This window comes from Diachasma alloeum, unplaced genomic scaffold, assembly GCF_001412515.2.
Source record: "Diachasma alloeum isolate Michigan unplaced genomic scaffold, Dall2.0 Dall_scaffold_01026, whole genome shotgun sequence".
In the NCBI taxonomy this organism is placed as follows: domain Eukaryota; kingdom Metazoa; phylum Arthropoda; class Insecta; order Hymenoptera; family Braconidae; genus Diachasma; species Diachasma alloeum.
This window is the reverse complement of record NW_021681138.1, coordinates 77,515-93,568: the sequence shown is the minus strand read 5'-3', so window position 1 is coordinate 93,568 and position 16,054 is coordinate 77,515. Positions and strand designations below refer to the sequence as shown.

At 35.5% G+C, this 16,054-nt stretch overlaps 1 protein-coding gene across 1 annotated transcript in view; it reads left to right on the top strand.

Annotated features, from left to right (window-relative positions):
- The first annotated feature begins 9,431 nt into the window (after positions 1-9,431).
- Positions 9,432-16,054, top strand: part of LOC107045619 — a 54,324-nt gene continuing 47,701 nt past the window's right edge. The window contains exon 1 of the mRNA XM_015267941.1: positions 9,432-10,528. Coding sequence (XP_015123427.1) covers positions 10,258-10,528 — 271 coding nt within the window. The 5' untranslated portion in view covers positions 9,432-10,257. The remainder of the gene's footprint in view (positions 10,529-16,054) is intronic.

Below are 16,054 nucleotides of genomic sequence, written 5' to 3'. Positions count from 1 at the left end.
ATATCTTGTCTGACATCTCTGCTACAAACTCGAGGCTTCAACTCGGGCCTTCAATTGAAAATCTCCCCTGGTTGGTAGATCACCCTTAAAATCATTTGCACTATATTTCGGCACCCACTCGTGCACTCGGACCCCATTAGACAAATATGAATATCGTTAAGAAAACGTTCACATAAAAGTTAAAAAACTATTCATTTCATCTTTTATTTGCGTTTAGTCATTATCTATTTCATTTTTTATTTGCGTTAATCTATACTGATATTCGTATTCGAGAAAATTGTTTACTAGTTTACTATCTCCATATCACTAATCTATTGATTCGATGTGTCTAGTTTATTGTCTAGATTTAATTTGAGAAGTAAAAGTTCAGGCTCCACGACCTCCCATACATCCACGGCAGAAACTATTTACCTTGAATCCACGGGAAAACGTCCCGTATAGCCACGGTCAAAGTTACCGTGGAGCGTGTGAATAGACACTGTTTAAACCATTTTACCACTTCGCTACGGAATTCATGCTTTCATTGAATTATCAATGATTGTTTAACATGAAAAACCCAATTTTCTTGAATTTTCAAGATGAATGAGAAATCTAGTGAACGCTTTCATTTAAAATTGAGTTCAACCTCACTTCATCGAAAATTCGGATGACAAGAAATTTCTAACAGTGTGCTTTATCAATTAAAAAAATTGATCGAGCTATGAATGACGTCCGGCTCAGCCGTGCAATTATGCATCAGAAGATAAATAAAAATATTATGAAACCGAGCCAAAGTTATTCGATGCATTTTATCACCCGCAGTTCTAAATAATAAATAGACCCGTGGGATACGGATCGATTGAATGAAGACATTTTTTCTTTGTTCCGGGAGCTCGCGGAGACCCATGGACTCACAGTTACATATAGGGGGGCGGGGAACTATTACCTGGGGATCAATACAGGAAAAACTGCGGTGGGAGAGGAAACGTCGTCACAACTGATCCGTTGTATTGCATCGAGGGTGATGTTACGACTCGGTGATACAAGAATGGACAAAGAAGAGGCGGGGGACTGAATAAGGAACGTGAGATAACGTGAGTGGCATCGCGTGATACAACGGACCTGAAGTAACGCCAATCGATATGTGCCCTTGTATTGAAAAGTTTTAGGGAGTGACTTTTATGGGTTTTGGGGCTTACGAAAATTCAACGGTCTCAGTTATCTGAGCTCTTGGAGTTGAGCCAATGAGATTTTAAATTTTAATACTGAAAGAAACTCTGAAAGAAAGAATTAAACTCGTAAATTTTTTTTGTGGAATTCATAAAATTATTGGGAAAAAGTAATTTTTCAAGTTTATGACCTTTTCAGGGTAAAAATTAGTGGTTTCAGGACTTCTTAAGAATATCCAAGTATTTTGTACAATTTGGTACAAACCACACTATAGATTCAACAATTTTCAATCATCAAATTTGTCAATTAAATTGCGTGAGGAAATTTAAAAAAAAATTAACAATATTCAGCGTCATTCTAATTCTATTTTGCATAGAATTATTGTTTTTTTTACATTCGTTGTTTATATATAAATAATTGAAATTGTTTAAATTCTCGGAGACCTTATTTTTCTGGGCATGAAATTGTTTATAGATTATTTGTAGAAAATGCTCCTAATTTTGAAAAATTGCCATCGATATGCCCTTGCATTGAAAGGTTTTAGGGAGTGATTTTTCAGTTTCGTGGGCTCTTGGAGTTGTGCCAATGAGATTTTAAATTTTAATGCTCAATGAAATGAAAATTCAACTCGTAAAATTTTTTATTGAGTGAAATTCATGAAATTATTGTGAAAAAGTAATTTTTCTAGTTTATGATCTTCCCACAAGAAAAGCTAGTGTCTTCAAGACGTCTTAATTAAAGACATTGGACACGAAAATGTGTCTTATCAGTTAAAATAAGGAATTTTTCCTCGCTAAAAATAAAAGAATATTGCAATAATCCTCTGTGTCGTGCCTGAAATTTTTGAGTAGTTTATATTCGTGAGATATTGAAAATTTAATTTATTAAAAATGACGAATACCCCCAAAAACAGTGACAAATCCATTGAAAGCGTCAGAAAGACGTCAACACCTCCAGTAATTCCTGAAAAAAATTCTGAATTTTTGAAATGACGTCAATCGATGTGCCCTTGCATTTGAAGGTTTTAGAGAGGGACTTTTATGCGTTCTGGGGCTTATAAAATTTCAACGGTTTCAGTTTTGTGGGATTTTGGAGTTGAACCAACGAGATTTTCAATTTGAATGCTGAATGAAATGCAAATCAAGGTCCTAACATTTTTTATTGAGTGAAATTCATGAAATTATTGTGAAAGTCATTTTTCTAGTTTATCATTTTTCGGGAAGAACAAGTGCCTTCAAGACGTCTTAATTAAAGACATTGGACACAAAAATGTGTCTTATCGGTTAAAACAAGACGTATTTCCTGTCTAAAAACAACGGAATAGTGCAATAATCCTCTGTGTCGTGCCTGAAGTTTTCGAGTGATGTACAATGATGAGAAATTATAAATTCAATTTATTACAAACGACTAACACCCGCGAACGCATTTCACAAATTCATTGAAAGCGTCAGAAAGACGTCAACACCTCCAGTAATTCCTGAAAAAATTCTCAATTTCTCGTCGAGATGATCGCAAAATTATGTACCAACTCCAGTTGTCACCATCACTCTTCCACGCGCATAAATATTACGCGATCCATAGCGAGGTGTCGCCCACGCTCCACCGAGGAATTAACATTTTGCATCACTTCACTCAGCCAGCAATTATCCAGTGATGTGCAAAATAAAAACTTGACTTGGCAACGTGCGGCTGGGCAACACGCGCTGCACCAGTGCATAGTTAAAACTGTCACGTCCCAGTGATTAAAGTGCAACTAACACAAACGCATGTTCGCAATGTTGGGAGTATCGGAAGGCGGGCTTCAGGCTCGGGAGAGATATGATTGAGACCTGGCGGCAATGTCAGGGGGACACGACTCAATGTCACGAAAATTATTCAAGAAATTGTTGAATTTTATAATTTCCTGGGGGAAAATGTCAAAAACTGTTGCTCGATGAAAAATTGCATTTGTTATCAGAAAAGGTTTTTATATTTTATTTTAATGTGAGTTATTATGAAAATCATTGGACAATTGATATAATAATCGTCAGCTTTAAATGAAGACAGTGAGACGTGCATTAAAAACATTCTACGAAAGATTGAAATTTCATGGAAAATATCGATTTAGAGGAAAAATGCTTATCGAGTTCCAAGTTGTAGATAGAATTCAGGGGAATTTAAAAGTTTTCAGTAGATGTGAAATGAAAAATTCATAATTTACGTGAAGTTTCAATTGAACATGAATATTCAGAACCAAAATGCAGTAGAGTTTTAATTTTCATCTAAATTTTCATGATTTTTCTGAATTTTCAATGAAATGATTGAATGGTAATAGCTTTCAGCATTTATTACATTTGGGGCCATTATTTAAACATCAAGGGAATATAATAACGAAATTCTTCTTCTCAGGGAATGTATAGATATTAATTAATAAACTCATGCTTTTATACAAAATTTCTTGCAAATCATGAAATTTTGTATTCTGTAAAGAATTTATGAATTCTTTAAAGAATACAAAAACGTTAGAATTCAATTTTAACTTTTAGAATTTGATTTTTTTATTTCTGATTCACAAAAAATTTTGCAAATCATAAATTCTCTAAAGAAATTCTTTTATATTTCCATCGAAACTTCGCTATTAAAAATTCATGATTTTTCTAAAATGATTTTTTTCATGATTTCATTCCCTTCAGACCAAATTGAATGTCACTCCTCTAAAAAATACCAATCAACTGTGCGTGAAATATCAATTTTTTCTAACGAATTCCGCCTCTACATATGGATTTATTCTCCACCTATTTCGCATTCCCCACCACTGTCAACAGATAACAAACTCGTCTCTCGTAATTGCGAAATCCTCCACTGAGCGGCCGCAAAGATGTCGAAATTCCCTAGTCTGATCAAGAACATCGATAACCACTTGTCACACAATCGTATTTACTCTCCACAATTCCGCTGTTATCACTCGCTAAAAAAGTCAACAAGTTCAAGGTCACGGCGGAATGAAAGCAGATATTCACCGGGATGAAATTCGCAAACTGGGTCACCAGTTGTGCCTCCCGCGCGCAGCATCACTGACCCGATAAATTCCGCAAAAATAGTGTACACAATGGTCAAGTGCAGGGGCTGGAACCAAGGCTGCAGCACGATACGCACATAATCGACGATCGATAGTCTCGCGTCTCATTATCGGGAATAAATTCAAAGCCACCGGCATCTGCATATAAAATATCGCTCGAGCATGAATAATAGTGTCTAGATGCTTGCATCAAAGTGGGATACGTAAAGCTACGGAGGATGCATGGGTTCCCGAGACGACTGTGAATTATCACGTCTTGAAGTTCAAGGATAACTTCGTGCGTCACACGGTGGAGAGCTGGCACCTGTAGTTCGTAGCGAAATATTTGAGCGCGGCGAAGTGCATTTTTGGGGCTAAAAAAAAACTTAATGGATTCAAATGTTGCACAATGCGGAGTCTAGCTCATCTGCAAGTACTGAAAAACCTCTGCAACTGAATATTTCTGTTTCCGACATTATGAGTAACACGAAAATACACTTGAGAACTTGATAATTCAGTTAGAAATATCAAGTGTCTAAGCCTCGAGATAAAATATATCAAACGACCTTGAACCCTCAAAAACTCACGGAAACTAGTGTCTCGGACATAAGAATTCGCAGATAAGACCTAGTTCCTTTTTTTTATTTTGCAGTATTTTTAAGACGTAAAAAATTTAAAAGATTGAAATGTTGCACAAGGTGGAAAAAATTGGGATAAAATGATATTTTTTATTGTTTCCTGAATACATAAAAAATCTTCTGCCACCAAATTCATGTTCCCGAAATTATAAATAGCACGCAAATATACTTTAAAAAAAATCAATAACTCTATTACAAAAATCAGCAAGTGTCATATAGTCCAATTATATTACTTGAGAAACTTGATAATTTAGTTACGAATACCATTAAGTGTTCACAGCCTCGAGATAAAAAATGTCGAGCGACCTTGAACCATCAAAAACTCCAGGAAACTAGAGCGTCAGGCACAGAAATTTGCACATAAGACCTAATTCATTGTCTTATTTTTCAGTATTTTTAAGACGTCAAACACTTAATGGATTGAAATGGCGCACAACGTGGAAAAAATTGGGATAAACTGCTATTTTTTATTGTTTCCTGAATGCATCAAAAATCTTCTGCAACCAAATATTGATGTTTCTAAAAAAAATCGATAACTCAATTACAAAAATCATCAAGTGAGAGAAGTTGAGAAACTTGATAATTTAGTTAAGAATACCATCAAGTGTCCACAGCCTCGAAAAAAAATGTCGAGCGAAAAAAATCAATACCTTAAAATATTGCACAATGTGAAAAAAATTGGGGCTAAATGATATTTTTTATTGTCTCCTTTAAAAAAAATCATGGAATTCTTTTAGCTCTTCTGAATGCATCAAAAGACTTCTGCAATCAAATACCCATGTCCCCGAAATTATAAATAGCACGTGAATACACCTAAAAAACTCGATAACTCAATTACAAAAACCATCAAGTGCCCACCGCCTCGCGATAAAATCGATGTTGAGTGGCCTTGAACCATCAAAAACACCCGAGGACTAGTGCCTCGTGCACAGGAATCCGCAGACGAGACCATCGTGAATCGATCGATGCACCTCAATAGTCCGTCATTAGCGCAAGCCCAATTATAACGATTTAGCAACCAACCGAAATTCAAATCTCCAATTCACACGAGGCATGTACATACAGTTGATATCACGTGATTTTTTTCAACTTTGGATCTCAATTTAGTCATTCTCTAAGAAAATAAATTTAGATTTCTCAAATTATTATTAATTAATTAGTAATAATAATAACCATTATTATTATTATTATATTATTCAATATTATTATATTATTATATTATTTATAATAATGTACGAGTTTATTATATTTTCATTATTATTATCATTACTATTATTATTTAATTCAAATTTAGACATTCTGAAGACATTCTGAATGTCTTCGAGTAGAAACCCATGATGCCTCATTGATTTTTCTGACTACAATTGCACCTATTTTTATAAATGTCTATTGTTTCCATTAGAATGCGTTCCATTCTTCATTTTTCGATAATTTACTTGAGTCTTGAATGCTTTATTTTATAACCATGAAAGAAAAATTCTTCAAAATCCATTTATGAAGGAACAAATCATTTCAACAAATGCATTAACATGTAAAAATGTTTATTATTATTCAAAATATTTTAATTGAAATGCAGATATAAGTTCATTAACTCTCAACATGTTAAATTAAACCGCCTAATTTAACCCACGGGGTATTGATACTCCTAAATATCGTTCGAGAAATCATTCTGCGTCAAATTAAAAGGTAAATTTATGATGGTCAGATGTTAGCGTCAAGTGAATGCTGTTAATTTGCGGGTGAATATTTGTATTGACAATAATAATTTGTCGTTGAATGGAACGGTGCGTTTGAATCACTGGCACGTTAAACCAATGTTTGAACAATTTCTTTGTCCGTTGCCAAGTAAAATTGTTATTCTTGGCTCAGGATTTTGAATTCAGAGATGAGAGAAGACGAGTCAGAGTCAAGTTGTTGAGGATATTTCGTGCGTTAATCGCATAAATATCCCGAGTATTTGGCAGGAAGTATTGGCCAGGTCAGTGGTGGGATTTTATTTTAATGATTCTCAGAATAATCGTATTGACGTTCAATCCTCGCGCGACAGAGGCAATGACCAATTAAAAATTGTTCGTCAACAAACCAGATGATGAACAAAATGCAGAATCGAATAACAATGGTGGATTATTCTTTCATTGCTCAGTCATTCGACATCTCATTGTTCATACATCCGATCCATAATGTAACGAATTGATGAATAAATCCTAGGGAATGAAAAGAACGCGGAATGAAAAACAATTATCCAAAAGGTTTTGAAGGTTATATCTCGCATGATGCAATGGGATGGTCATTGAATATTCACGAAGTTTATTAGATTTATGATAAGGGAAGGTATTGTAATCATTACGAAAATCGATTTTCGATTCTTCATCGAATATGGGCATTTCAAGGTCTCTAGGCTCATTTTCAGTCATTTTCAGAAACGCGCGCGCGCGCGCGCGTGTGTGTGTGTGTGTGTGTGTGTGTGTGTGTGTGTATTTGATTGTGTAAATATGGATGTTTCACAATTTATAGTTCACAATTTGTTGTTGAAATTCAATAACAGGTTGGTAATTCATTTTTTTCACTAAAATTATTTGCTGCAATTTACCAAATAATTTTAGTTAAATTATTTGTTGAAATTTACCAAATAATTTTAGTGAAAAAAATGAATTACCAGCCTGTTATTGAATTTCAACAACAAGTTGAATTTCGACAACTAATTACTGAAATTTAGCAACTAATTGATCAATTTCGAATTTTCAATAACGAAATTTACGAAGAGTACCAACAACCGATTCCACTAGTTCTCCATGATTTTCCAGTAAATTAAACGTTAGAAATGTGGATATGGATTAAATAGAAAGTGGGGGGAGACGCCGAGATCAGTCAAGGAAAATGATATACTGGGAATTGGTCGCTTTGTCGGTTGAATACCGCTGATGATTAATTACTCATGTTCCGGAAGACTTTGAGACTCACTCTCCAATTGAACTCAATGAAAATTAACTTCATTAATTCTCACACTGCCATTCAAGAATTAGAGTTGGTTAGGCATTTTTTGTGGAATAAAACACAAGAACAATTCGCGGATAATTTATTAGGGGAGATTGATCACTGTTTATTCTTTCATTTTGAATAAAGTGACAGTTATGTGAAGGAATAATAACTTAGTTCAGTAGTAATTTTCAGAAGAGCGCAATTGAATTCGATTTATGGAAGCGAAAAAATCGGAAAATTTCAAATTTCATTGAAAATTCCGTGAAATCCTTAATTTTTGAGCTGCCGGAGATTGGGGAGTTCTCCAATTTGGTTGAATTTACTATGAAAATGTGAATATTCACTATATTTACCCAATTTTTCTTCATTTCAATCAAATATTTTGAGCGAAATTGCATGGAATTTTAGCAGAAGTATCATTTGACACTATTCTATTCTACTCTATTTCGATTGGACTCAGTTCAATAAAAATTTTCAAAAGAGCGCAATTGAATTCGATTTAAGGAGGCGAAAAAATAATGAAATTTCCAATTTCACTCAAAATCCAGTGAAATTCTCAATTTTTGAGCTGCCGGAAAACGAGATTTCTTTAATTTGCTTAAATTCACAGTGAAAATGTGAATATTCGGTACCAAATTATACTGAATGTTCAATTAACTGAGAATCCCAGAATATATTTACCTAATTTATCTTCATTTGGATCAAATTAATAATTAATAATCGAACTCAAATGTAATTTCCATTAACTTTCTCACGAAATCGCGAATTTCCAATGCCGAAATTTCTTGGAATTTCATCAGAACTGTTGTTTGACAAACATTTACAGTTCGAAAAAATTCAGGATTCCGCCAGAAATTACAACAATCCAAGCCCCATCCTAAAAATGGGTCAACCCTACGTCATTTTCACTCGCATTTCATTCGATTAACATCACCCATTCAATAAACCCCTGAAAATCCACCATTTCCATAATTAAATTTTCGTAAACGCCATTTAAGCCCGTAAAATCGAGAGCATTTGACTGCTGTGCTCGCAAGAAAAGCCTGAGAATTCCGCAAGAAATTGGGACAATGCAAGTCCCAGTGACCCAGGTCAACCTCCTGTGCAGCCCCAACCCGTCTCCCCCCCCTGCAGCCCTTGATCGCCTCTCCCATGCAGCAAGGCAAAACCACAAAAAGAATAATGGCAGTCACCTTTAATCGCATTGTTGTCGTCAGTCATGTGTTCATCCGAGATAGAGCACGTGTCAGGATGCAAAGTGCACAGTTCCTCCTCCCCACCCCCGCCCACAGCGAAAGTGCAGCATTCCATGTTGCTGCGACCTTGAATATACAAACGCGAAGAGAAGAAATGAGAGAAAGAAGACAAATAGGCCCTCGGGATCTCGTGTAAAAAATCACCCATTGGATTTAAAAAACGAGAAGTCACAATCGGTGAAGGAATTTTCACCACTCGCTTTGACAAAGTGGAAAAAAACCAGTGCGCCTGCGCGTCGTGGATGACGTCACACGTGCAGAGAAGTTTCGTTGGGAGTAGCTGCGGGTGAATAGAGTAGGAGAGTTCCGACAGTGGGGAAAACGGTCGAGAAACGACCAAGGGAGTTGGATACAAACGCCGGCTGTGCCAGACACTCAGTCTCGCCGCGTAACCCGTGCTGATAGTACATAAAACATAATTCATTGAATTTAATAATTGTGAAGTGTCACGGGAGAGCAGCGGAGGGAAATCTCCAAAAACACAAAGTCAAATTCGGAAATTGATCGAATTTGCAGTGAAGTCAGAACATTTTTAATTTTCCTGACTTCTGAAGTAGGAAATTAATTTTTTTTTAATCAAAAGACGCTTTTAGCGACAGATAGTGCGAGAGTGAGAGTACAAATTGTGCTCGGAGTGCATTTGTTATTGACTTGCGAACACGAAACCGAGAGGGATATCGAGCAGCCCCCGGCTGCAGCCCCACCACTTCTCCTTGCGCACTCTCACTGTTGGCTCCATCTTCCTCGCACATCCCTCGGGTACTTTTTTTATTCAACGAGAGGGACAAAGTGACTCGGGGCGAACTGCATCGTTCTGGGGGATCTGGGTTTAATTGCACTCTTTGGGGGGAGTTTTGGAGAAAGGGGATTTTATCGTTGATTAATTTTTCGAGATTTTTTGAGAGGTGAATCAGAGGGCTATTGTTACACCTGCGGGCCTCGTCTTCACTCCGCGATTTTGCAATCTTAGACCGGTTCGTTTGGTGCCAGGTGCACAACACTCGGTTGCCACATCTTGAGTGGAAATAAGAGGGAGATTTTTTTTTTTCGCGGGGATTCAACACTTCAGCTTTATGACCAGCATATGCTCTTGGTCTAGGCTCGAAACCGCTGTTTGGAGTCATTCATCGTGGTAAAGTGGCTTGAGGTAGATAAGGGGTGATAAGTGTGGAGGACTTTTTTCCGAGACTATGAGATAATGAGTTGCTCGGTGAAGATATCCAGCAAGGGCTGGTGTGGCTCGCAGAGGAGAATTGCTTCACTGCCGGAGGAAACCACTGGGGGGTCTCAGGGGGCTAGTGCACCGGGAACTTTGGGGTGTCAGAGTGCTAAGATTGGACAGCCGCCGAGGGCGGCCAAGTCTATCGCGGTGAAGAGGGGAGAGGACACCGCGAAATTGCTGAAGTATATTGATGATAATGTCATTGGGAAGAATGGAACTTTCTTCGGGCCTTTTGGACGGAGGAAAGGTAAGATTCCTTCGTTTGTGAGGCATGGGTTGAGGAGTACTTTGAGGATATCTTCGGAGGGAAGGGGTTTAGGAGAATTTTTTATTGGACATTTTTTGTGGGGAGTTTCAAGGGCTATAGAAAAGGTTATTGGACAAATTCTCGTAAACTTCTTTATTTCGGAGATATTCTCAGAAAACTCGGCGAAGAATTTTTTATGTCTTGTTGCAGAGAAATTCAGGTATAGATTAATTTGAAAATATCTTGGGAGTGAAAGGATTCAGAAGAACTATTTGTATGACATTTTTTGTGGGAAATTTCGAGGGCTATAGAAAAGGTTATTGGGCAAATTCTCGTGAACTTATTTATTTCGGAGATATTCTCTGAAAACTCGGCGAAGAATTTTTTATGTCTTGTTGCCGAGAAATTCAGGTGCAGATTAATTTGAAAATATCTTTGGAGCGAAGGGGTTTAAGGGAATTTTTTGTATGACATTTTTTATGGGGAATTTCAAGGAGTATAGAAAAGGTTATTTCACAAAGTCTCGTAAACTTTTTGATTTCGGAGATATTCTCTAAAAACTCGGCGAAGAATTTTTTGTCTTGTTTCCGGAAAATTCACGTGTAGAGTAATTTGACAGTATCTTCGGAGTAAAGGGGTTTATGAGATTTTTTTATGAAACATTTTTTATGGGGAATTTCAAAGGCTACAAAAAAGCTGTTCTGATGAATTTTCGTAAATTGAATATTTTCAGCAAAAAATCTCAAGTGTTACAAGAAACGTCTCTTAATAATTTTGCGTAAAACTTCATTTCCCAGGTGACAGGAAATATTTTTTAACCCACCGATTATTTCTAAAAAATTACAAAAACTACATCCCCTCCGTTTTCGAGGTGTTTTCAAAATAATCTGCACATGAATCCTCGTTATCTCTAGTTATCGCCTCAGTAAAAAATTCCATTTCGATGATAAAAACATCAAAACACGCAGAAACTAAAACAATAGAACGGGTTAGAAACTTCGAGCCCTGGAAAACCTCATGAATGAAAAAGAAATTATCGATTAATTCCCCCGATCAATGCGATAGTTTACGATGTTTCATGCTAATGATTGTTTTGACACACATGACCGGATGGTTTTTTTCCCTGTATCTGTAACGCGAAACCAAACCGGACGCTAGTAATTAAACTGCGTTATCTGAGTCATTACGTAAGCCGAGAGATTCAGTACATATTTTGTTATTATCAAGAAACAATAGTCTGTCTGATCAGCTGTGGATACGGCAGACTGTACGGCGGCAGTGAACAACAGCTATTGGTCAACAGAATATTGTCCTATATTTCGAGTGCTATCAGTCGTGGAACTACTGGTCATTCCGAGATAGCCTTATTTTCGAGCGTATTTATTTTTTCGTCGTAAAAATTCCACCCAAAAGATGATTGGTTTGAGTTAATTAAATTGATTCACTCAGATAACTCGTAATAAAATTTTTATTCGAATTTAATCTTGATTTCTATTTGTGTTTTATTCACATGAAATAATTTCTTTAATGTGGACAAATATTTTCTTCATTTTAATAACGACTTTATGAATTAAAAATCGAATCATTGTTTAGAATTTATTCCAATTTTTTAATACTTTTTTAAAATAAAATAACCGTGAATTCTGTTCTTGTTTTTATTCACACGAAATAATTGTTTTAACATAGACAAATATTTTCCTCATATTAATAACGACTTTACGAATTAAAAATTGAATAATTGTTTAAAATTTATTTCCATTTTTTTGTTCTACACATAGAAAAATAGTTTATTTCAATTGAATAAATTTCCTTTGAGTCGAATGAATTCGTTTATTCAAATAATTTTTTATTCGAACTTCAACTTAATTCTATTTTTCGTTCTTATTCACATGAAATGGTTCTTTTAATTGAAACAAATATTCTTTTTATTTAAATAAGGACTTCACGAATTGAAAATCAAACCATTGTTTAAACGGTGAAGAGGAAAAGTTGTTCAACGTGACTGGATTGTAACGGGGATTTGTTTAGAATAAATAAAGAATTTCTTTCATACAATTAAAACATTTCTAATAAATAGTAAAATTTCAAATGCAGATTTTTACTGAATGCAAACGCGTCATTTCTCTGGGTTATTATATTTAGTACAATAGTCTCCATGGGCCAGAATATTTTTATTAATTATCGTCAAGGTCCGTCGCGTTTCTTATTTTTATATTTTGTTTATTCATTTCTTTATTATTTAATGCACTATTCAACAGCCCAGTCGAGATAAAACAGTTGCATCGTAACGAAGCACTCGAAAAAATGTTGAATTACAACTGGTGGTTGCAGTCCTCGTTTGGTAGGCCCATGTGCGAGCTGTATTGCATAAGCCGCGCATTACAGCAGACTGCAGGGCGCCGCCAGTTGTACAGTGGGACTTTCCTCATTGGTTGGAATCGCGCCTCTCTCAATTTTTTTCCTCCGTTTTTTTCATCTCTCTCTCTCTCTCTCCTCTATCTATCTCTCTCTTGCTTCAACGCTCCCCCACCACTTCGACGATAATACCCGATAGAAAGATACGAGCAACTGCTGAGGCGATCGGTTTTGAATTTGTTCTGCACGATAAGGCACATTCCATTTTTTCAAGTTGTTTTTTTTTACATTGCGCATACCAATTTTTACGATTTTTTTTTCTGTTTTGTGAATATGGAAATTGATAGTTTTGAAGATTTATGAACGTTTCAGGGGGAAATTTATTTGTTTGGCAGATTGTTTGTCGTCCTTGGGGAGAGTTTTATGCGTTTTAATTTAGTTAGAGATTGAATTGTTCAATAATTTTTTGTTAATTACATTTAATTCAGTTTCATAATTAAATTTGATTTGGCTTGATTTCAATTAATTAGGGAAAATATACAGGAAAAATTCGATGTTTGCATTCATGCTTCGGGAAGAATTTCATACGGTTTAATTAAATTAGAGAATGAACAGTTTAACAATTTTATGTCAATACAGTTTAATTTAATTTGATTTGATTTCATTTTAATTAATGATGCAAAATCTACTGGAAAAATTTGAGACTTGCATTCATGTTTTGCAGAGAATTTAGTGCGTCTTAATTTAACTAGAGATTGAATTGTTCAAGAATTTTATGTCAATTAAATGTAATTTCGTAATTAAATTCGATTTGATTTGACTCTTTCCAATTTAATTATGCAAAATCTACTGGAAAAAATTGATGCATGCGTTCACGTGCACTCGATAGTTTCGGAGAATTAATGTAATTATTGCTGAATATTCCAAGATCTAATGATGACTCGATCCATTTTCCCGACTGCATTTATTTTTTATGTCACTGTTTACTTGTTTCTCGCGCTGTAATTTACCATATAATTGGTCGCGAGACGTCAATTCGCAGTAAATTATGATCGAATACTACATTTTTAAAAATGTTACCCTCAAATTTCAAATTTTACGAGGGATTTTTTAATAAGCGCCAATTTTATTCCACGTTTTATGGCCGAGGGGACTTTCCTGGCAACTTTATTACACCCCATTATTGTCCACTCCGGATTTTCAGAGACGGCAATGTTCGGATCGAACCAGTTTTGCATCGGCCGATTAGATTCAAGTGGTTTTCCTTGACCTACAATTGAATGTTGTCCCTTGCTGCTCGTTGTAATTATTCCATTCCCCTCGAGTGACAGATCTTGTCATCCTCCCAGCTCCAACGCGCAAACATTCTACACAACTGTTCAATCAAAATATTTTCATGTTTTTGAAGCTGTTTTGTAGTATGAATTTTGTTAATAATCACTCCGGAGATCTAGTATAATTGGCCAGTGTACTGGACTTTTGGGTGCATGTGAAATGAAAATTATCATATTTTTGTGTTATTTCTGATAATAATATTTTATTATGCAATGTTGTAATTTTTAGGTTTTTTTTTTTTGTTTTTATGGGTCTACAATATTTTGAAGACATTTCTAACCTACAAAAATATTGTAATTTCTGCTAGAATTATTGCGGTCTTTACACACAGAAAATTGACGCGATTTCGCAATAGCGCGATTTTCTGACATTTCAATTGATACAAATTTTCGGAATTCGAGACGGGTAATTCAGACAAAATTTTGAACAGTGGAGAAGAAGTTTGTGGAGACACTTATGGAAAAAAAAAATTTATCGCGAATTCAGGGGTAATTCGCTGGGGCACCACATTAAATTCGTTTTGAGGACGAAAACACATGAACTTTAACATTTTTCAGCAACAAGACGACGAAAATTCCTAAGCTTACTTGAATTGTTAATCAAAACAGGAATATTTTGTACAAAATGACCCGAAATTTACCATTAATTGAAACCTTATGAATAACTTCCCTCAATTTTTCTAATTCCTATTAATTTTCATGCAATAATTGAACTGAAATTTACAGTTACCATTGATTTTTTTATCGCATTATGAATTCCCATTGCGTGATATGAATTTCCAAAAAATGTTCTGGCCACTTCAGTCAAAAAAATTTCCAAAATGCAGGATTTATTCATTCCCAAAAATCGTTTTTTACCTCCACATGGGCATAAGCAATTCAAGAAATCCAGACATTGAGGAACCATTGTTCAAATATTCACTCAACCACTCGTAATCACGAATTTTCCAGCACATTGATTACCATCGGGTACATGTGGTGGAAGAGGTTAATATACCTCCACAATTTTATCTTGTTTTGCTTGATGAAACCCGGCATTTATCAGGAGGCGCATGGTCTCTTGTCTGGTTGACACGCATGTGTGTCACTCACATCAGGTCTGTATCGTTTTTTTATCGCATTTATAATGACAGTATTGTTCTCAATTGTTATTTATCCCTCTCGTTTCACGTTCCCTCTCGCAATAACAAATAAATCAGAATCTTCAAAGCGGTGTTTATGGGCTCAAAAGATAATTTATGGATGAGAAACAGACACACTGGCAGACAAATATGATTGAAGTGTGTACCGATCTCTCGACCTCACGTGGCACTTAACATAATTAACATTCGTGGTTAATTCATTATGCTAAATTGGAAGAAATTGTTCTTGATCACGTGGATGTCGATGGAAAATGAAAATTTTCACAATCAGTTTCACGGTTTTTATCTCTCTATATTATAAAAGTCCAAATCGACTTCTGGTGATAAGAATTTGGTACTCGAACTTGAGACGCCAAAATTAAGAGTCATAAGGATCAAAATAAGGGTTACGAGGGGTGAAATAAGGATCATGAGGGTCAGAATAAGGATCGTAAGGGCTAGGGGGGTTAAAATAAGGGTCACAACGATCAGAATAAGGGTCGCAAGGGTCACGATGGTTAGATTAAGGAGCACAAGGGTAGAATAAAGGTCGAAAAAGGGGCCATAAGGGTCAGATTAAGGCTCATAAGAGTCCGATTAAAGGTCACAAAATTAAGGGTCAGTTTGAGGGTCTAAATAAGGGTTACAAGGATTAATAAGCGACAAGTGAATTAAAAATTTAGATAAGTAATATTATAAAGTTCTCAGTAAAGTGA